Here is a 23,462-nt window from a genome sequence, read left to right on the forward strand (position 1 = left end):
AACTGTGTACAGAATATGCAGTTTAATTATTTTCTATCTTTATTTTAAGGAAAATAAAACTATAAAACTATTTAGTATATATATATATATATATATATATATATATAATGAATATACATATACACACACAAATGAACTCTGACTAATAGAACCATGCATTTCAAATGTTTACCAGACAAGTTTTTTGATATGTAAAACTAGTCAGAATTACACTAGAGGCATATGCGCACTTTCTACAGTTTCTCCGAGACTATCTAGTTATAATCAGCTATATATAGATATGCAGTTAGAGTTTTGAAATTATAGGTGACAGATAACATATAAGGTATATAACTGAGAGTAAAGTTCCTGCTAATATGACTCGTCAGGGTGTCTGTAGAGCTGATATAATTACTAGTAAATATTGCAATCGCCAATAACATATGAAACGTTTTTTTTTTTTGCATGTTTTTATTAATTTTGCCACTTTTATTTACCAGAAAGGCGATTACAAAACTACAAAATATGAATATTATTTATTCGGAACTAAACATTTTTAATGCCAGAGAGTAAAGTTCTAGGAAATGAATTGTAACCGATAACTGAACTAAATAACATTAAGCATATGTAGTCCTGGATATATAATAAGTAAGGATGTCTTTCTGTAAATACCTATAAAGCTGATATTATTACTAGTAAATATTTCATAGCTGAAATCTGCAACGAGATAAACCTGCAATACAGAAATCAATATTGATAGCACCAGACGTGCAAAGTTCAACTACCGCTCTTCTGTTTTAGTGATAACTGCAAAAGGATTGATGAAAGAAAGCCAGAAAGAGGCATTAACCCCTGGTCACAATATTCATTTTGATAGAGCAGCTCAGTCCGGGAGGAACGTGCTCTCTTGAAAAGGTTTTAACCTCTCTGAGGATTAACCAAATTCAGAGCATTGCTTCATTAAACTCAGAGAACTGCAAGCAACTCCAACACTGCGCTCTAGTGGTGGATACAGATCTCTGACCACTGAGCTCTAAAGTTTAAAAAACAGCAATACTAACTATAATATATAGAAGATATGCAGTGAAGAACCCCTGTTAATGGTTTTCCTTTATAAATCATTGGTTGTTTAGATCAGCAGTTTCAGTTAAATATATAAATATATAAATATATATATATATATACATATATAAATACCATGTAGCAGACGAACACAGAGATATTTGAGAAATGAAATGAAGTTTATAGGATTTACAGAAAGTGTGCAATATATCAATAATTCTTTAAACAAAATTATGAAGGTGCATAAATTAGGGCACCCTTGTAATTTTATTAATTTGAATATCTTTAGCACAAATTATTGGAACAACATTTCTTTGGTAAGCTCATTGACCCTTGACCTACAGATACAGGTAAATCTAAGTATGAGAAAGGGTTAATTTGCCCAACTGCAAGTTTTTCTTGGCTTTCAATCACAACTCTTAAATGACCTGAAAACAAAGACTGATCAACATCATGGTTTAAAGGAAAATATAAAAAGCTGAAATGTCAGAGATTTCAGCTGATCAGTTTCCACTGTAAGGAATATAGTGAGGAACTGGAAGTTCACAGACACATTTCTGTTCCAGTGTCAGTTCCATCATGCTGTGGGGCTGTGTGATCAGTGCAGGTACTGGGAATCTTGTTAAAGTTGAAGATTAATTGCATGGATTCCAGTCAATATCAGTAGATTCTTGAGAACAATGTTCAAGAATCAGTGAGAAAGTTAAAGTTGCGCCGGTGCTGGATACTTCTACAAGACAATGACCCTAAACACTAAACACTGCTCAAAATCTACTAAAGCATTCATGCAGAGGAACAAGCACTGAACATCTCAGTCCCTAGACCTGAATATTATTGAACATCTGTGCTATTTTTAATGAAGCACCAGTAAAGCACCATAAATGAGGAAACCCATTGTTTGCTGATATCAATGGCTTCCAGACTTCAGGCAGTCATCCACTGCAAAGTATTTAACAAAGTATTAAAAAAATCACATTTTATTTATGGTAAAACTAATGTGACCAATTACTTCTGAACCCCTGAAATGAGGAGGTTTTGTACAAAAATGGTATCAACTCCTTAACACTTTATAGCATATTTTTGTTCACCCCCTTGAATTAAAATTTGGCATCAATATTCAGAAATTAATCTTTTTTGGACAGCCAAACACGGTGAGATCTGTGTGTTCTATTTTATGTTTCAGTGAAGCCAAGCCAGATATGAAGAATAAGAAATTTTAAACCAATGCCTAAACTTTGCTTGCCAAGTAGGCCTGTCACGATAAGATTTCTTTGTGGGTGATATATTGTCCCAGAAATGATTGTGATACACGATATTTTTTGTAATTTTAAGACTATTAAATGACTACTACATGCCACTGATATAATAACAGAATAGCATAAAAAAAGAAATTATACACTTTTTAAAGACAACAAAATCTGAATTAATATTTTTTTATAATTTAGTTTGGGAATTATATACTCATTTCTTCACCTAACTGGCTAAAATAGAATTAACTGTTATATAAGTGAACAAACATACAAATAAACACAATAGACGATAGCAGGATTATTAAAAATTATTAGTCATGTTTTTTTCTTGTACAGTAAATGAACGATATTGCAGTTATTGTGACAGGCCTATTGCCAAGACGTTCCTGATTTTGTGTAGTATATTAAAGTAATCCGAGAAGGAAGCCCAGAAGTAGACTATTCAGAGCATTTTAAATTCCTCTGGTTATTTTTTAGGAAGTAGATGCTGAAAACTTCGCAAAATAAACAATCATCTCTTCCTACATTTTTTAAAACCCATCTTAAACACACTCCTAAAAACAAAATGAAAAGCAGCCCAAAACACAAACAAAAGGCCAAACCAATCAGAGAAACAAAGAGGATTATCTGCTCCTAAGCAAACTGTAGCTGGTATTAAAAGTGACCCATGGAGAGAGAGAGAGAGAGAGAGAGAGAGAGTAAACATCCAGTTCAAAGAGAACAGCCGTGCAGCGGTTCATCAAGCACAAAGACGCTTTTTAGAAATAAGCCGCATTTAATGAAATGAAATACTGAATGTAGCAACACAAAATATAACGTGAAATGACCCAAGAAGGGGCAAGACAACAGAATTACATAGAGCAGCAATAAAGAACATATTTAAAAACAAATAAACAAACACACGCGCACACATTTCCGCAAGGATTCTTTTGCTTCCTGTGTCTTCCAGTTTGCTTAATAGGTGAAAGGAGTGTGGGAGGCTGATTATTTTATATAAACAGCAAAATAAATTCTTCACTTTATTGGATTAGCGCTGAAGGCTCACGCTTACAATAATATACCGTATTTCTTTAGCGAGGAGTGTACAGCAATTCAGTGGCCAAGAAATCTAATAATGCAATGGCCCTGATAGCTGAGATCCTGTTCCCAGGTCAGTTAATACTTTTAACAATTTGGCACAAGCCTGCATACAATTGTGGTACTTCACAAGTTCTGATTCAAATCCCTGATGTCAGTAGAAATTGACAGGAGTATATTAGCTAAGCTTATTGAAATGGCTCAGAGAGAGAGAGAGAGAGACAGAGAGACAGAGAGACAGAGAGACAGAGAGACAGAGAGAGAGAGAGAGAGAGAGAGAGAGAGAGAGAGAGAGAGAGAGAGAGAGAGAGAGAGAGAGAGAGAGAGAGAGAGAGGTTAAGGATGATGCTACTGTAATACACATAATAAAACAGCACTTAAATACATTCCAAAACACAATCAAAAAAAGGGTTATTCCAGAGTGGTTAAAATGAGGTAGGTTACACCTTTTATAGAATTAAAAGTAACAATAATAATAATAATTAATACAAGCAAATATAACTGCTACTGCATGGCGACTCATTATGCACAGAAACACAGACCTCTTGTCTTTCTTTACATTGGGTACATCATGAGCACACAAAGAAAAACAGAGGAAAAATAATAAATCACAGCACTTTCTTTAAAAAAAAGAAGGAAAGAAAGAAATCTCAATCATATAAAAGCAGCCATACATTAAATTACATTATTACCACAAAAAAACAACAATAATATATTCAGTTAAAAATAAAAACCGAGTGGTACACATTTTATATATGTATATATGAGGTCGAAGTTGTTCTATCCAACAAATCTCAGCATTTCCTTTATTGAATTTGACCAATCCATGCTCCGCCCACAAATGTACCGATAAATAACGGACTAATTTTACAGAATGTATTATTTGAGTATAGACTGTGTGTGTAAAGAGCCTAAAAACAGTCCATACTCAAATCACAAGGTTTTTGCTGGGACTTTTTGCAGCTCAGGAAAATGTACTGAACCTGAAAATACAGTGGCTTGCAAGTTAAACTGATCTCTAAAAACACCCAACAAGTCTCAGTCCTTTATTAGCATTGGCTTGTTTACAATCATCATTAGGAAAGGCAAGGCGCTGCAATTTTCAAAGCTTCAAACCTTGTCCCAACAATTAACATAACATATTAATGCCCACAAAGAAAGAGAAGACTATAAAAAGTTCAGGTAATTATTGTTTCTAATAGTTAAAGGGAAAAAAGTTTAGATTAGGCTGGGATCTTGAGGAACAAATACAAACCGTTGTTTAACTGCAAAACATAGCTTTCGTAGAAAAGAGGCCCCATCTACCCACCAGAGAGAGCACAGCCAATTATGCTCTCTCGGGCTCCAGCTGCTGATGGTGAAATTCTTTATCTGAAATCTTCAGGCCATAGTATCAGCATCTGCTGTGCCACAGATATTAATCTTTTAATTTTAAACATTTGAGAAAAATATATAGCTCATCTGTTGCTCACTCAACTTTTATCAGCAAAAAGTTTTGACTGGGGTGCCCCAACATTTGCAAACCACTGTATGTATTTTTAATCACTGTATTGTACATCACAAATGTAAAACTAAACTTTTGCAAAAACGTACATCAAAGGTTTCGAAATAAAACAGCATTTGTGGGCGGAACATGTTCAATCAAACAATCAATTATCACTCAACACTGCTCAATTCATAGTGATTTAACCTGATCTTAATCCAGGGCTTCTCAAATTCAGTCCTCACAGCCTAGATCATCTACAATTATACACATTTTTGCTTGATCCAAACCCCAAAAACAAAAGGTACAGGGCAAAAGTGTGAACTTTCTAAAGCAGGGGTGGACAATTCCGGCTCTGGATGGCTGGATTCCTGCACAGTTTTCTGGCTTTTCATGCCCAAGCACACCTGATACAACTGAACCAGTAACTGCCAGGTTTAGTAGATCTGTGGGAGCATGGAAATCAGCGAACTGTACTGGACTCCAAAGCCTGCAGCCAACCCCAAGTCTAGATGGCCATGGGGACCAGTATGAGAACCACTCGTTTCAATACACCTTCCACCTTTCCTACAACTAGTTCAATTTGAAGGAACAGCGAGTTAAAATAAAGCACAGAGTGCCTTCACTGAGTACACAGCAGCTCGATGGACATTCAGTCTTTGCTAAATGGCATTGAGTCATTGCATACGACACAGACATGAAATCTGAGCATTCAGAGAAGATTTCTACTGCTGAGGTCTATTGCTAAGAGCTGTGAGATTAAAAGCTAGCTATACTCACGAGACACTTGTGAGGTTAACAGCTATTGTTACATACATACATACATACATACATACACACACAAACACACACACACACCAGCATTTACCTGAGTAGTGTAACAGATCACAACCAAAAGCACCCTCATTAATCCTGATGTGTCAATGCTATTGCTCATTATATAAATAGCACCTGACCCACAAAACACGCCAGACCTTTTCCTGTATTCCTGTATGCTCTGAGAGGACCTGCCATATTGGGCTAAATATGTGGGCACACAGATCTACACACTTAAAATATAAAGGTTCTTCAGATGGTCCTTTGAGCGATGCCATAGAAGAACCATTTAATGGATCCATAAAGAAAAATATATTAGAAAATTGTTTATAATGCGTTTGTGAGGAGGAAGCTTTAAATTGGAATCAATAAATCAATGGAAGGCTCCTCACAACATCCAAATTAGGCTATGTTCAGACTGACAGCCCAAATCCAATTTTTGGCATATCTAGACTGTATTCAGATTGATTCAGACAGATTCCAGTCGCATTTTAAAAGTGGTATAAAAAACAAACAAAACAAAAAAAAAAAAATCTGATTTGTACTCTGGCTTGGATTTTAACTTCTCTTTTGCATAACTTACAACATGACAATCAGCAACTATGTCAAATCCAGAGTGATGGAAGTGTGGAGGTCCAAAAAGAGGTTAGTTACTGACGTCAACCTTGTTAGCACAACAAGCCATACAAATACAAACCAAATTTGCCTGTAAGGCTAAATTTCTGCACAGTTTTGTGCTTTTACTGAACACACTTAATTCCATCCATTAACAACCTGTTAATGGCCAGTTTTAATTAGGTCTGTTAGAGCGGGAAATTCAGCAAACTGAATACTATAGTGTCAACCCTTGGCCAAAAAGGGCAACGTTTAAAAAAAACATGTCTCTCTACGAACCCAAAATTGGTTCTTCTATAGCAAAGAAAATCCAATCTGTACCATGAATCCAGTTCTCAGTCTGGGTCCAAATTCCAGACTTAAGTTTTAGCACATCCTTCAAGGAACCATCTAAATACCCTTAATTTTTAAATGTAATATAAACAAGAGTGTACCCTCCATCATTAAAACACAACAGAATTTACCTCTGTGCCACAAACACCTCAGAAAAGAAACCTGTAGATGCTCCATCTCTGTTCAATTTAACAGTAGACCAGGGAATCCTACATTGGCAAAGCCATACAGTTGTTTTACAACATAAAATTTTAATAGCTGAATGGTTGAATTCAGGCTTATAAATTTCAGAAATTCAGAGGTATTAGATGATGAGCTAAAAAAAGTTAAAACTTTAGCTGTTGATGCTCTAACACTGAAGAGAATCCAAAAAAAAAAACAAACAAAAAAAAAACAAACAGTCCCGCTGCCTTACAATTCCAGTGTTTCAGACAAATGCCGACCATCTCAGAAATTCCACTCTTTTCGTTGAACACCTCTGACGCTCACAAAACACAGACAAACAAACAAAACTAGAAAAAGATCACTGAGTAAAAAGAGAGGTAAGCTCCTGCTCTCTCTTGCCCCCTTTTAAAGATCAGGAAGGTCAGTTTTCGTGTAACAGTCATTAGCTTCCCCTCCATTTTCTCCAAGTCACTGACTGGCTGGCTGATCCAACATCGCCGCGTATACAAGACGGGTGAGGAATGTGGTTGGTTTTCACAGGCGGAGTCTCTTGGATGGAGGTATTTGTGGAGTGAAGGCAGATAAAGTTAGAATAAAACAAATAAGTAAAATCCTCAAAGATGAAAAAAAAAACCTACAACAGATGAGGTAACGTGTGCTAATGCTACAGCACTCTGAAGTGGTCACCTGAATGCCCTTTTGAGGTGTCAGCTTTCCTGTTGTGTGTTTTTTTGTGCTTTCCAGATTGAGGAATACAGTAGACGGGTAGTGTGAGGCTGGTAAAACTGATCATGTCCATAAAAACCAAAAATCCATGAAGATCAGAACAGCAGCAGAGTTCACATTATCATCATCAGCATCATTATTATTATTACTGGAGAGGTTTGAAGAGCCATCCAGACATTACAGAAAGTATCAGAACCATGGTGCAGTGGTCCGGTTCCTGGCTCAGTGGCTGAGAGTCAAGTGCTGGACTCTTTGGGTGGCAGTTCTGAGTCACTGTCTGAGGTTACCATTGAGACCAGGCACTCGGAGGTAGAAGTGTTGATGGTGGTGGTAGTGGTAGTGGTGTTTGCCCTGGAGATGGTTGCAATTCGCTCCTCCACACATCCTGCGGACAGACGAGCCTCGGCATCATGGTCCCAGCACTCCTCCACCGTCTCGCAGAGCTGAGCCAAACCCTGGGCCGAGAGAGACAGAGAGAGAAAATGTATGAGAATATACCAAGAGAAAAAGGTCAGAGAATGAAGGTTATGTGAAAGTGTAATGTGAAGCATATGATATTGATAGAAAGGTCATATCGGTATCTATAGGCATCAGCATTCAGCCAATATCTGAAGAAAATTAGAATAAGATATGGGCGTGGGGGGTGGAGGGGTGTATCCAATCAGATCATGTAACGAATAGATCCTGAAACAGCCACATAGTCAGACTGCAATGTCATGTTAGCTGTGTATATGTGTGCGACTTTGACTGTGTGTTATATTTTTAGCCTAGCAATATTTAAAAAAAAATAGAAAAAGTGAAAATATTGAGCCAGTATCAGTCAATACATCAATTGTAAAATTCATATCGTCATATTTATACTGGTAAAAACAGGCAAAAGATCATTTTATACAAACTGGCCAAAGGCTTTTTTTATACTCAGCATTAAATATGGACATGGATAGAGTGTTATGTCCATACATAGAAACCATGGGGCACAGTGGTCAATACATTGAGACATGAGAGAAGAGCTAGGATCGTGACCAGTGACTATAGCCATGCCCCATGGAAGCTACAGAACATTGCACTGATCTTTCGCACAGACAATTCTAGTAAGACACTGCCAGTCACAGAGTATGGACAGAAAGTATTGTAAATTACTAGGTCCACTCTGTACTCTGCAGTCTCTGAAGTTTAGTAAAGCTGTGACTGCTTCATTTGACATACATGGAGAGAGAAAGGAAACATTTATTTATTTGTACCGGATGTTTAAACCAGCAATCCTTCAAGATGGGCCTCATCTTCTTATGGACCACCACATCCTGCAGGTCCTCAAGAGATGGGTGCTGGCCAATCTCCTCTTCAAAAGGAAGCTGGTACTCACCCACAGGCCCTGAGAACACACAAGAGATGAAATGAAAGTGAACAGAACACATTAAAGGAAAAAAAAAACATATATATATATATATATATAAAAAATAAAGCTTTGTTAAATAATATAATGCATATATAATATAGTGCATACAATTTTTAAACATAGGTGCAGACTTGGACAATAAAACCAAAAATTAACTAAAACTACATTCATAATTGATTATAGTAGGTCTATATCTTTAATAACAAAATGTGTGTCAGATCCTGAGAGCTTCATTGTGTACGGCTAAATTACTGAATTAACTCTGAGCATATTTGATAGCTCAAAATAGCTCAAATTTTCTCTGTCGATAAATGGGGAGAAAGATTTGTAGACCAAATTTCCATGACTTTTCCAACACTTTCTAGGCGTTTTTTTTTTTCTAAAAATTATCCAGGCCTGGAAATTGCTGTTTTCAAACCCATGAATTTTCCAGGTTTTCAAATGCTGTAATATTCTCTTTCACACAAGTATATTTCGGTCTCTATATTTTCCCCTTTACTGGCAAATTCTCATATGGTACACCTAATTGATTGAAACCTTCAAGAACAAGTATATTTCCTGGAACATTTTCCAAGTTCTAAGTACTCACCATCAACAGCTGTGCATCGGGACAGTAGCTCCCAAACCACAAGGCCCAGAGCATACATATCTATCCTTAGGAATGCATCTCTGTGGAAGTTAATGGCCCCCTCTAGCACCTCTGGAGCCATGTAGCGCCTTGTTCCAACCTGCAACAGGGCAGAAACACCAAAAACACACCAAGAGATTTTAAAAGATGAGCGTGTTTCTAGATAGTAAAGTACTGTACTTCTCTATGGTAGAGGACTAGTATAGAAAACAGTTACAATGGGTCCAGTTTATGTGACTACACTACAACATACCTTATATTTATATGTATTATGAGATGATAACAGAATCTAAATGTATGCTATATAATCTCAGCATGTCTATTTGAGATGACCCACCAGCCTCAAATATTTTAAAGCAAGCGTACAATGCATTAGGTATGAAGATAATTCATCATGTTTCACCTTGTGTAAACTATCCTATAGTGACAAAGAGCTGCAGATTGCGGCATGTGTGCCAGTTTTACCTGGCCATGTGTATCTCCTGGTGGTTTCCCGGGTTCAAAGCGCACAGCCAGACCAAAGTCTGCAATTATAGCAGTCAAATCTGTCCTGAGCAGCACATTCTTACTTTTAAAGTCCCTGCAGATGAAGATCAGAGGTCACAATCAAACCCTGAAGCCAAACAAACACATTTGCAGTGTTTACAAGTCATCAGGTTAACAGCACAGAGGTTAGTCCAGTTGGGTACCTGTGTGCAATAGCAGGTTTAGGTCCCTCCAGTCTGTAGGACAGATCCTCATGTAAGTAGGCCAAACCTCTGGCCATGCTCTCAGCAATGTGGCACAACTCTGCCCAGCTCACTACATTCCCCTTCAGGTAATCCGTAAGGGAGCCCTACAAAACACACACACACACACACACACGCAAACTTGTATCAACCACTAATGAAATCCTTAGATAATACAGAAAAAAATAACCCCAGGCTCTCAAAAAATAAAAAATAAAAAAAGTGTGCCATCTGCTCCAAAACCAACAGATTCATTTATTGATTAAACAAGGCATGTCTCTTGGGTTCATATCAGGACAGAAACATAAAAGCACCGTTTGAAAATCAGAGTGAAATGCTCAAACTGTAACATCCAGCATTTCACAACAGATTGCACCAGTAGCGAACCATTTAGCAACGGGGCAAATACCCTGACATTCAAAAGTTCAAACAAGTGCACAATAAAGCTTGATTAAACTGTATAGCAGGTACAAATATGTTCAATATACCTTTCTTATATAGCTTTGAATGTACTAATATTTAAAATATACTTACTAATACTATGCTTAAGATATAGCAAAACACATAGCCTTATTGCACCTTTAAATTACTATTTTATTCTACTGGTGATGTGATATCAGGCAAACATGTGGACATACTACATCGATATACATTAGCTTTGTAACTTCAGATACAAATTTTAAATTTATGGAACATTAATTAGATAAATGTGATTTTGTCCACTGAAAACTGCATCATGCTAACTTTCACTAGACAGCACCTGATCAGATCTAAGGTGTGCATTTTAAGGTAATCCAATGCCTGGACATGAAGGAAGCCCAGAAGGAAGAATAAGGGGTATAAATAATAAAATAATAATTTGATAAATTTATTATGTTATAACCCACCCTCTCATGGAACTCAGTAATAAGCCAGAGCTCCATCTGCAGGTTGGTTCCTCGCTTCTCGGCTGAGATGTAGTGGAGCAGGTTCTCATGCCTCAGTCCTTCTGTCAGGTAAATGTCTCTCTCATTCTGCCATGACTGCTTATCCTGTACACAAACACAAAAACACAACCTTTTTGATTTTATATGTAATTATTGACATTTTCTTTTTGTCACCTCATCAGAAAATATCCACACAAAGTCAGAATGTCAGAATCAGATTGAGGAAGACTTATAGAGGCTGACCTGAATGGGGAAGATCTTGACTGCCACATATTCACTTAGTAGCTGGGCTTTCCACACGCACCCAAAGCGCCCCCTGGCTTTCAGCTCCAGCAACTGCAGAGGCTTCAGACCCACCAGAGGAGAGGGAGGTACAACACCCACATCCTAAAAGGTAAAGAAGAATTTATAGCACCTTCATTTTTAAGAATATATAACTGTAGTATCTTCCTCAGAATCATTGAGGGACAGAAACGATGTCTGTTGTGATGGTGCGCTTCTACCTGGCTGATGTCCACCTGGCCGTAGGGCGGTTTGCGCTGGTGGTAAGTCCAGCAGGCCAGCACCATGGCTAAAGAGAGAATGACTAGCGGGAGGAGAGAATACACAAGCACCCCCAAGAGAGACGGACCTGTTGGCGGAGGCTGGATTTTTACTGCAGGAACAAACACAAAAAGAACAAAAAAAAAAATCACAATAGAGTACTTCACAAATCACTTTAAAAAGTACATACACTATAATGTCCAATGAATTAATAATTAATTAATTAATACATTCACTACTATTATTAGTTGCACCCCCTCAAATGTAACAAACAGTCACTGTAGAAAAGCATTATCAATAGAATAGGTCTCTAGAGGACAGTTAAACAGTAGAACCCATTGGTACCATGCCTTTCATGGATAGTACAAAGTTAGTTACTCTTAAAAAAAAAAAGAAGTTTAATTTGTTTAAACATTTCACTTAAATAAAAAAAAACAAAGCTTAAATCAACATTTATTAGAACAATAAATGAAGATATATTGGAGAGGAAATGCGCCAAATTTAATAAAAAGGAAACTAAAGGTTCTAAATATGATTTTTCAGGCAATACAATTGTCTTGTCTTCACTAGCATCTTCTCTCACCTGCAGGAGCGATATTCTCAGGTAGGTGTGTGAATCTCTCATTGCAGTAGTTTCCCTCACAGCAGCAGAAAAAGACCTGTGGGCTTTCCTCTGTGGCAATACACTCCTGCCTACTCACACACATTCAACAGAACACACAAACACACACATCCACACAATTAAAAAAACATTTAGCAAGAACTAGAAGAACAGTTAAACATTTATGGACAGATCGCACAGGTTTTATCAGGCAATTTGCAGTGTGAAGCAAGCAAATCCTTTTATCTCCAAAACCAAGACTTCACAGGAAAAGGAAAATAAAATACTCCTATTTTTGACGGAAGTTAGGTAATGTAAACATTACTTTAAGCCATTTTGGAACCTTTCTACAAGTGCCAGATTTACACTATATTAAGAAGTTAAACAATAACAATGTTTAAGATGATCTGCAATTTTCATCTTATACAACGTAGATTTTTTTTTGCGAAGATGGTTCTGGTATTGGAATTCACTGACCCACTCAGAGGAATAACAAAATGAGCCTGTGCATCTTTTCTAAATTATATCCTATGCATAATATGGACTGAAATGTCCACCTCACTTACCTGTCGTAACAATTGAAGTCATCGAGCCAACAGCCCTTCTTGACCAGGTGGATGGTGCCGGAGGAGTTGAGCCAGGAGGCGTAGCAGTGCTGCCGCTTATCCTTCTCTCCCTCACACCTCTCATAGCCGCTCTGATTGGTCCTCTCTGCCCGCCAGTTATCATTATAATACACACACTCCCTGGTGCCCACCTCTGCTTGCCCAGGACCTGATGGACCATGAGAGACAGATGTGTTAGAATCACAGTATGATGCAAGTTGACCACAAAACGAAATTATCAAGAAAAATCTGAATATTCTTCAGTCAATTGCAAAAAAAAATAAAAATAAGGATATAAAACAAGCTGTTTTTTAAACATGAAACTGTTATATATACAGTGTATACAGCTGTAACTGTTAAAATTTACATAAACCCTGCTGAACATCCTGTCAAAGCCAGTGAAGCAGTTAAAACTCTGTGGCTTGATACTGTCTGAGAACATAGTGGTGTTGATGCTGGAAAGCCGCTCTTCACCTGTAGACTCTGCTAGATATGGGAACACAGGTTGCTAACGGGACCAAGCCTCCTGAGGTCAACATAATTCCATGCTTTGTCTTTTACAAAGTTCTTTTTATCTTGAGAAAACTTAGGGAAGTGAGCAGGGCTAAAGCTAGAAGCCAACAAAACAAACTGGGAGGACACAAGGTATCTGTAAAAGTGTGTTTAATTCTATTGCAAAATAAAATAAGGAGGCAGATAGGCTTGAAAAACCTAATCTGAGCATTAATCACACGAAAAACAAAAAGATACATACTTTTTATATTAAATCAAGGCAGGTCTTTCTGCTAGAAATAAAAACAAACACCTTAAAATCGAACCTAACAAACCTTATATTACACGTCTTGTTGAGAAATATCCATCAGAATTACAATTACTTTAACAAATCCACATAAAATCCTTTAACATTACAATAAAACGCTAAAATGTCACTGAAGCCTTATTGTGGGGCTGCAAAAACATCAAGGACCCCTTCCAATAAAACCCCAAGGGTTGTTTAACAGGTCATTAAATCCACGCTAGCTGTAAAATAACAAGCCCACATGCTCGACATGTATGACCCTTTAGGTTTGAGTTACAAAAGCAGCCTAGAATATCAATAAGAAGCTCTTTACAAGCCACAATTAAACTCAGATGTGTGTGAGGCGTCAGTAGGGAAGCCTCCAAGTAACAGCGTGTGCTACAGTTTGATCACCATCGCACACACACACACAAAAACACACACTCAGAACTGGGTCATGGATCATGTTTACATCGGGTGGGCCGCTATAGGAGAGAACAGAAATAACCTTCAGATCAAACTGAATATTTGAGAAGAGAAGGTCACATGGACACAGCAGTGATACAGTGCAAAAGCAGCAGATCACGCATTCAGATAAATTTAAAGCTTAAAGGAAAACAAGCTTTAAGTCTCACGTATGGTACAGAGCTGCCCATCCCCCAAACGTGGTAATCTATCTGCCACTAGCCACCTACCCCCCTTTCACTCCACCAACACATGCATGCACACACTTACACTTCTTAAAAGGAAAATTCTGGAAAGCCTATTACTATGGATAGATATACAGCAGCATATGTTTTAAGTACTGATTATATATTCTATATGCTTATTATATAAAAGCAAATTGTCGTGAAAACTAAAATATCAGTTGTTGCCCAGCTCAAGCATAACGACGTCAACAATATGTTTATTTGTTATAACAGCCACATACATATCAGAGACCCTGTGACACCAGGTCACTTCATGTGACTAATATCTGAATGTATAATAAGCATCAGCTGATATGGCCAATATTTCAATCAGATACTTGCTGAAATACAGTATTTATTGTATGCCAGAAAAGGACCAAGCAATGCTGACCACACTATGACTTCTGGCCTAAACCAAACACACCGTACAACTTTAAAATCTATTGATTTTAGCTAATTTACATTTATTTGTATTAGTTATAAAGATACAACCAGGGTGTCTAGTCACTCTGTAAGTTATAAATGTGTATATCGGCATTCCTTAAAAAAAAAAAAAAAAACAGTGCCAGTGTTAAATTGTAAAAAAAAACTAGATTAAATACTACAGGTATTTAAATACAGTGATTATTCTAAATGTGCAACACTTCACCTAATTAAACAGAAATAATTATACTTTCTGTAATGAAATGAGCAGTTGATCAGTGTGTTCTTTAAGCACTGACGCATAAAATAAATTTATCAAATATGATGAAATATTGTACTGCATAGCTCTACTTCTTAAAGTATCAATGATATGAGTTTCAGTAAACATTTATATCAATTCTACGTGAATTTACTAATAAGAAGTTAATAGGAAATACAGCAGAATAAATAGCTTTTAAGAGTTTTTTTCTACCATTTCAGAATTTGTCTATATTGTGTGTGATATAATATATATGGCACACCCCTACTCCATTATTCATTCAATTTGACAAGATAAAAGAGACTACAGCCAGATTCCCATTATGTTAAAAAAGAATAAAATAGAGATACAAAGGTCAAAGATTTTGTATGACAAAATGTAAACAGGCGCACACTGCAACTATAATATGCTACAATAACCTTTACAAGGACATATCATACACACCTATTCTACTCTACTACCCCATTACTGATACAGATCTTCACACGCCAAGTGCAAATTACAACATCAGCCCCGGGCCACGACCCCCACACTTTCCAATATCTCACTCATTCTCACAAACACAAAAGAGAAAGAGAGGGTGTAGGAGCTTTATATGCAAGTTTCAGCCCCCCTGTGTAGTCCTACACATTACAGCCCTCTGATCCAGATTACCTCACCACATCCCATCTGACTGAGACCTACTGCTGCTGCTGCTGCTGCTGCACAGGGTGTCAAAAGCTTTTTTGTTTTAAAGGGATTCCCCCAATCTCCCTCTAACACACACACCAGCAAAAGAAGCAGGTTCCGGAGTCGATTACAGACCATAAGATTTAGGGATTACGATAACAAAGCGCCTTGTGTTTGTGCAATAAGATAAAAACAACTGATTAACTATTAAACCTGAATTAGCCAAAACAATGCTCTTAAAACTTAACAGGATGTGGATTTCACATTGAAATTCTTAATAATTGGACATCATTCAGAAAAAACGGAACTATAAATTTTACCAGCTATCAAATTAGCATCTATTCCACCCTACTGCACATCCAGAGAACTGTCAAAAAATCAATAAACACTGAGACATAAATGCCAAAAATGTATTTTCCGTCTCATAAACATAAACTTATCTGGACTTGAATGATGGCAAAGCAGATATTGTTGCCAACAATCAAAGCAGGCCTACAATAAAATGAAATACTTTTCACTTAATACAGCCTATTATTATTGTATATTATGCTGAAAAAAAAGGTTTTGACCAGAATTATTTGATTAATGATTATAAAATCCAATGCGTTCACATATATTTACCTATAAAGGCTACAGCACTTTAGCCATCCACCAACACTTAGGTTAGCAGTATTTAAGCCACCACAATTCACTGCAATATGATTAAAATGTAGCAAACAATTGGATTTCAAGGACAATACTTAGATAATGGCCTTTTGAAACAGTGCTAGGAATTGTGGAATGTTTTTTAAACACATGAAGCCCATGGGAACTCAACATAGCCTGTCTTTTGGTTGACTGGAAAACACCCAGAGCAAAACAAACCCAACAATATTCCCAATCTGCTTCATTAAAATAAAAAACAAAAAACAACACAGGATCCCTGACCCTTTACTAACAATCCCAACTGTTAGCACAAAAATCTTTGTTTCTTCTGTTAGCTTCTGTTAACTGTTAGCACTAAAAAAATGTTAATTTACTTTGTTAAAATACAATAAAAAAAACTAAAGTCTTAGTTCTTTTTGAATATGGTCAAGAGGGAGCAATAAAAAGCCTGTCTTTTTGTTGACTGCAAAATACCGCAAAACAGACCCAACAACATACACACTGCTTCATTAAAATACAAAACACAGGGACCCTGACGCTTTAATAACAATCCAAACTAGATCACCAAACTGCTTCAAACAAACAACAACAATATTCCCAAGACATTTTAACACACTAACACTTATGTTACTAGTATTTGAGGTCAAGAAACAACATGCTTTTTGGGAATATCTGGAATATGGACAAACAAAATGGGCAGAGAAGTGTAGCTGAAGCTTTAAAAAAAAACTCAAAAGTTATATATATGTCTCTTAAACACAGCTGGGAGGGATTGTTTGCTTTTCCCCAAAACACACCAAGAGACAAACAGCGCCCCCAGAGTGTGATGCTCTCCCAGTGTTTACAGCAGCTGTTCATGACATGTCCCACAACTCCTTTCCTTTGTGCTTCAGCCTCTTACTTCTCCCCCACCTTGATTGTTTTTATAAAGAGAAAAGCACGGTTGTCGACTTCAGTAACACTTTAAGTGACAAACTGAGACTAAAGGTAAATCACACAGACAAAACAAACTTAGAAAATGTTAATAATAAACAACAAAAAAGGGAGAGCAGCCTAACACAGATTAGAGTAGCTGGTAGATCAAGGGGAGAAAAACTACAAGGGTAAAGTTAGATAATTAGATTACATCTTTATTATTCTACTTTTTGATCCTACCTTTGGTTCTAGGAGTATTGTAGGGAAGTTTAGCCTAAAATGACAACAGTGAAACAAGTCCTAATTCTTCCTACTAATTTTGACCAGTAAACTTTTAGATATTAAAGATATTTTTAGATATTAAAAATATTATAATATTACTAGTCAGAACTCTAACTAGTATCTAAAAAAATAACTAAAGTGTAAATTAGAGGTGTATAACTGCACATATTCATTTTCTATTGTTTTTTTTATACTGCACATCTATAAAAAATAATCTCTTTATAAGAGGTGTGAACATATATTGAATACCTAATGTTTTTCATCATTTTGTCATTGTATATATAAATGAGACCACCTAAAAATTATGAGTTTCTTTGATTTGACCTAATTTAAAACCTCTGGAATATAATCAAGAAGAAGATTACTGATCACAGCCATCAAACCAAGCTGAACTGCAACTGAATTGTTGGACCAGGATTGGCATAAAGTTATCCAAAAGCAGTGTGAAAGACTGGTGGAGGACAACATGCCAAGATGCATGAAAACTGATTAAAACAGGGTTATTCCACCAAATATTGATTTTTGAACTCTTAAAAGTTGAATATGAACTTGTTTTCTTTGCATTATTTGAGGTCTGAAAGCTCTGCCTCTTTTTGTTTATTATTTCAGCCATTTCTCTTTTTTTTTTTTTGCAAATAAATGCTCTAAACGACAATATTTTTATATGGAATTTGAAAGAAATGTCCGTCGTTAATAGAATAAAACAACAATGTTAATTTACTCAAACATGTACGTATAAACAGCAAAATCAGATAAACTGATTCATATTTATATAAAATCAGTAATTTCACAATAAATAAAAAAGATATATACTTAACCTTAGATAAATCCAGATAGATAACTGGTTTTGTAACGTTAGCTATGCAGTTATGCCGTTTTAGAGCTGGTGAACCAGCTTTAGGTTAGCTAACCTAGGTTAATATTTAATAATACGAATTAAAAAAACGAATGAAAGCCAAATTCTGACCCCAAACCCTTTTCTTGTTAGAATATTCCCCCTCTCAGCTTTTTACTGTGTTGTTATTTTAGTGAAATAAAGGTTAAGAGAGTGGTAAAGACGCCTGTTTATCTAGTTTAGGTGATCTGAGTGAACCGTATGGTCTGAACGCCGTGTTTAAACCGCTGTTTACAAATCAGATCACTTCCAGCTCAGCCCTTTACCTGCCAGTAAACTGCCCCGGATCAGTGCGAGGGTCAGCCAGCGAGCGAACATAGTCCTTCAGCGGGGGAGAGCCGAGCCGCGCTCTGCCTTTCTTTCAGCTCTTCTCCAAAGGAAAGCATTTACGAAGAAAAACACAAAGAGTCGCAGCACATGGGAACGCCACCAAACGACCCTCAGCAACGGCGAGTTCACCACCACCAGCAGCAGCAACACCGCTCGAGCTCAGCCAGCCCGCTCAGAATCCGGCCCTGATACGCCCAGCCGCAGCATTTCATATCATATAGCAGCTCCAGAGCAGCCGAACAGCGCGTTTAAACCGCAGCCTGAGCCAAAACCCGGTTCCTGCTTCTCTCAGTCCCCCCAGGCTGGAGCGCTGACATGGGGAAATACTGAACCGCGGCCAAAATGGCTTCTGAATGGAGACAGGCGTAGCGGAGTGACCCGGATGTTCCTACGGGCTGACCAATAAAAACACGGGAATCCTCACCGCGTAGTGGCTCCCAACAAACCCAGAGACATTCCCAAGTGTATTAAATTAATATATTAATAAAAACACCCGGATTATCACAGCATAATAGTTATGTTAACTACCGAACCAAAAAGCATTTATCATATTTATTAAATGAATATATAATAAAAACACGTGAATCCTCACCGTGTAGCGGCTCCTAACAAACCCAGAGACATTTAATACATGTAGTATTTAATACATGTAGTAATTAATATATTAATAAAACCACCCGGATCCTTACAGTTTAACAGTTAACTAACAGACCCAGACATATTACCAAATTTATTTAATTAATATATTGATAAAAACATCTGAATTTTCACAGTTCAACAGTTAACTAACAAACCCAGAGATATTCCCTAATTGATTTAATTAATGTATTAATACAAACAAGGGAATTCTCACAGAATAATAAATAGCTAATAAACTGAGTTTCATTTCCTAATTTATGTAAGTAATATATTAATAAAAACACCCAGATTCTCGCAGTTCATCAGTTAACTAACAAACCCAGAGACATTCCCAAATTTATTAAATTAATATATTCATAAAAACACCCGGATTCTAACAGTTCATCAGTTAACTAACAAACCCAGAGATATTTCCAAATTGATTTAATTAATACATTAATAAAAATTTCAGAGTTTGTCAGTTAACTAACAAACCCAGAGACATTACAAGATTCATTTAAATCATATATTAATGGTCTCTTTTAATTCATTTTTTAATCGAATGAAAGAAAAAAAGCGCTCTGGTGTTTCTGTATAGTCCTGCTTTAGATCACTGAATCAGAGGTCTCTGAAGAAAGACAGGATTTGGCTCTTGCTCATGAATATTCATACATGCAAATATGTAGCCTCTGATTGGCTAAGAGCACTGCAGCAGAGAAGTCTACCTGCCTTCCCCCACAGTCAAATTTACAGCTCTAAAACACAAAGAACAAAATTTACAGAGATACAGCCCAAAATGTATTATATATATATATATATATATATATATATATATATATATATATATATATATATATATCGCCAAATATATCCAGAAATGTTCCAAAATGTACTTAATTAATATAATAATAACAACACATGGATTCATGGAGGGAGTGCAGCAAAAGAGTCACATCTGCACTTCAAAATGTCGAAGAATCATGCTGCCACCATGTTCTGACTCATTTACAAGGTTCTGATGGCTTGCAAAGGAAGACCAGCCAGAAGAGTGTTGCAGCAGTCAAGTCTGGAAATGATAAGAGACTGCACAAGCACTTTGATGGCTTCCTAGAGAAAAATGTTTAAATTCTCTGGTTGTTGTAAAGGAGAAATCTGCATGACCGGGTCAGAGAATGATAACTGGTCATCCATAACCACTCCAAGACTTTGTGCTTCTACCAACAGAGTGACCACTGAGTTCTCAAAGAAGATGGCAAGATTGTGGTGAACACCTGTAGTTCCAGGGATGAACAGTAGGTCAGTATTGCTACGGTTGAGTTTTAGGTGATTGCCATCTGCAATGAGACATCTGATGAGATGAGACATGCTGAGATTCTGGATGAAATATGTGGGTCAGAAGGAGGTAAAGAAAGGATTAGCTGAGTATAATCAGCATAAAATATAAAATATGCATATAAAATGTGTTTTGTTTTTGCTTTATTCTACAGACACTACAGACAACATTTCTCCCAAATTCCAAAAAGAAATATTATAATTTAGAGTATTTATTTGCAAAAAATGAGAAATGGTTGAAATAACAAGAATGATGCAGAGCTTTCAGACCTCAAATAATGCAAAGAAAACATTTACTCACAGTTATCATGCATCTTGGCATGTTCTCCTCCACGAGTCTTACACACTGCTTTTGGATAACTTTATGCCACTCCTGGTGCAAAAATTTAAGCAGTTCATCTTGGTTTGATGGCTTGTGATCATCCACCTTCCTCTTGATTATACTCCAGAGGTTTTCAATTAGGTAAAATCAAAGAAACTCATCATTTTTAAGTGTCCCTTTTTTCCAGAGCTTTATATTACTTCTGAGTCTTACTAAGGAAAAACACTCCTAAAATGCTTATTTAAAACTATAACTTGTGCTCTAAGTAAACAGTTACAAATGCCACAGCCCTCTGTCATAATTTCTGACTTAAATAATAAATACAGCCTCACTAAATAGCTTTCCTTCTTTCAGTTATGAAATGAAGTAAATGCATGGTATCGTTTGTCAAGTTTATAGAATAAGTCTTACTTTCTTAATTAATACTTTTCTCTATGTTTCAGTTTTTGTATGTTACATGTTTCATGAGTCAGCATTGCACCATTGCATGTTGACTGTTTCTTTTCTTCCCCTTTTCCTTCCCACTCTCTTCCTTGTCTATGAGTAGCCTCACTATTAGCACCACAAAGGCAGAGAGAAGGCCCAGCAAGAACTGACCCCAAAGGTCATGGCTTTGTCCCTCAGCCCCTCACTGACAAAACTTCAGAGGAGAAGCCATTCTTCCCCCAGGACCCCTGCATGCTCAGCTGTCACAGACCAATCTAGCATATTCCCTTTCTTATCCACACTCGCACAAAGCCTTCCCCTGTTTTCTCACCGAGGAACGAACACGGAAGCCGTGTCTTTACCTCTGAGCTCAGTTCAGATAATGAAAGAGGGAAATGGTGGAATGAGCCTGGCTAATGAGAAACACTTAGTAAAACTGTCATGAAGTGAAAGTGTCTCAAAAGACGGTAGTGTGTGAAGGTTTTATGTCTTAATTAACAATAAACTACTATTTTGTGATATTGCAATGTAAAAGCTGGACATTGGGCCTCATGGAGAATTGTTGTCCTATTAGTTACTAACTACACTGATCAAGCATAACATACACCCATTGTCAATTTATCAGCTCCACTGATCACATATAGCACTCTGTAGTTCTATAAAGACTGTAGTCCTGTATCTGTTTCTCTGTATACTTAATTATTATCCTTTTTTAATCCTTTTTTTCACATGATAGACCACCACAGAGAAATATGTTTGGGTGGTAGCTCATTCTCAGCACTGTGTTTGTCTCTTTATTATACTTTTATTTTAGATTTTTGTGTTTCCACATTTTCTCCCTAATTTACACAGCCAATTACCCAACCCACTCATCAGAACTCCCTCTTATCACTAGTGATGCCCCAAAACCAGGAGGGTGAAGACTAGCACATGCCTTCTCTGGCACATGTAAAGTCAGACTCCACCTCTTCTCGAACTGCTGCTGATGCAGCATTGCAGAGTAGCATCACTGCGCATTTGGAGGAATTCGCATAGCGACTCGGTTCTGATACTTTAGCTCACAGACATCTTGTGCTAAGGACATCATCCTTTGGAGTGATGTGGGGAGAGAGCACCATCTACTCACCCAGAGAAAGCAAGAGCACTGTGTATGTCTGTGTTGTTCTGTGTTGATCATACGCAGCAGTGCTGCTGGAGTTTTTAAACACTGTCTTCACTCACTGTCCTCCACTCTAGTAGACACTCTTACCTGGCTGCTACACCCTGTAGATGTAAAGTCAGAGACACAGTCTATGAATCTGTTGCACAGTTTGTGTTGGTCATCCTCTAGTTATTCATCAGTGGGCACAGGTCACTTTCCACAGGATGCTACCGACAGGATGCCACATAGGATGTTGTTGGTAGACTATCCTCAGCCCAGCAGTGACACTGAAGTGTTTAAAAATGCCACACATATTAGCACTAATATACAAACACCTCAATGGCCATTTTTTTTACCATTGCATAAGTTACACAAATTAAATGTATTTTTGCCCTTTTTTTTTTTTTTACAAAAAGGTCAATACAAAACTACAATTGAAGAATATTTATCATCCCAAAAACCCCATTGTTCGATCATTGGACATTTTTACTTACATCATTTTGGTTGCAGTATATTAATTTGTTTCCTATTTATTTTTTGTATTTTATTTTTTATTTTGACAAAATATCAACTGCTTATTGAATTTTGAACCTATTATTTTTAAATACATCACATTATGAGCTTTATGCCTGTACTGCTACATCCCCAAGCATCACCAAAATCGAAAAGATCTGTGCTAACATTGTGACATATTACAATATATAAATAAAGTCACCAACTTAATATATTGTGAAGCATTTGTGGAGTTCAGAACCAATGACCTTACTCCTTCCTTCAGGCCTAAAGCATAATAGCCTTAATATGG

At 36.8% G+C, this 23,462-nt stretch overlaps 1 protein-coding gene across 1 annotated transcript; it reads right to left on the reverse strand.

Moving 5' to 3' along the window:
- Positions 1-4,928: 4,928 nt before the first annotated feature.
- On the reverse strand, positions 4,929-19,175 carry LOC103035375 (activin receptor type-2B). Its single transcript, XM_007258438.4, has 11 exons — positions 18,755-19,175; positions 12,895-13,102; positions 12,311-12,420; positions 11,688-11,839; positions 11,428-11,571; positions 11,146-11,289; positions 10,220-10,365; positions 9,996-10,110; positions 9,492-9,630; positions 8,748-8,878; positions 4,929-7,961 (listed from the first exon to the last, which is right to left on the reverse strand). The coding sequence occupies exons 1-11, from the start codon at positions 18,804-18,806 to the stop codon at positions 7,743-7,745; spliced, it is 1,560 nt and encodes a 519-aa protein (XP_007258500.3). The 5' UTR covers positions 18,807-19,175; the 3' UTR covers positions 4,929-7,742.
- Between the last annotated feature and the right edge of the window lie 4,287 nt (positions 19,176-23,462).

The sequence above is a fragment of the Astyanax mexicanus genome, chromosome 4, assembly GCF_023375975.1.
Source record: "Astyanax mexicanus isolate ESR-SI-001 chromosome 4, AstMex3_surface, whole genome shotgun sequence".
Classification (NCBI taxonomy): domain Eukaryota; kingdom Metazoa; phylum Chordata; class Actinopteri; order Characiformes; family Acestrorhamphidae; genus Astyanax; species Astyanax mexicanus.

What these genes read in the sequence shown, in the direction of transcription:
- LOC103035375 (XM_007258438.4), bottom strand. Translation starts at nt 18,806, where the DNA reads ATGTTCGCTCGCTGGCTGACCCTCGCACTGATCCGGGGCAGTTTACTG. An exon ending in CAGGAGATACACATGGCCAG is followed by an intron (nt 9,631 to 9,995) that starts GTAAAACTGGCA and finishes GCCCTGTTGCAG; the next exon opens with GTTGGAACAAGGCGCTACAT. An exon ending in CCGATGCACAGCTGTTGATG is followed by an intron (nt 8,879 to 9,491) that starts GTGAGTACTTAG and finishes GTGTGTTCTCAG; the next exon opens with GGCCTGTGGGTGAGTACCAG.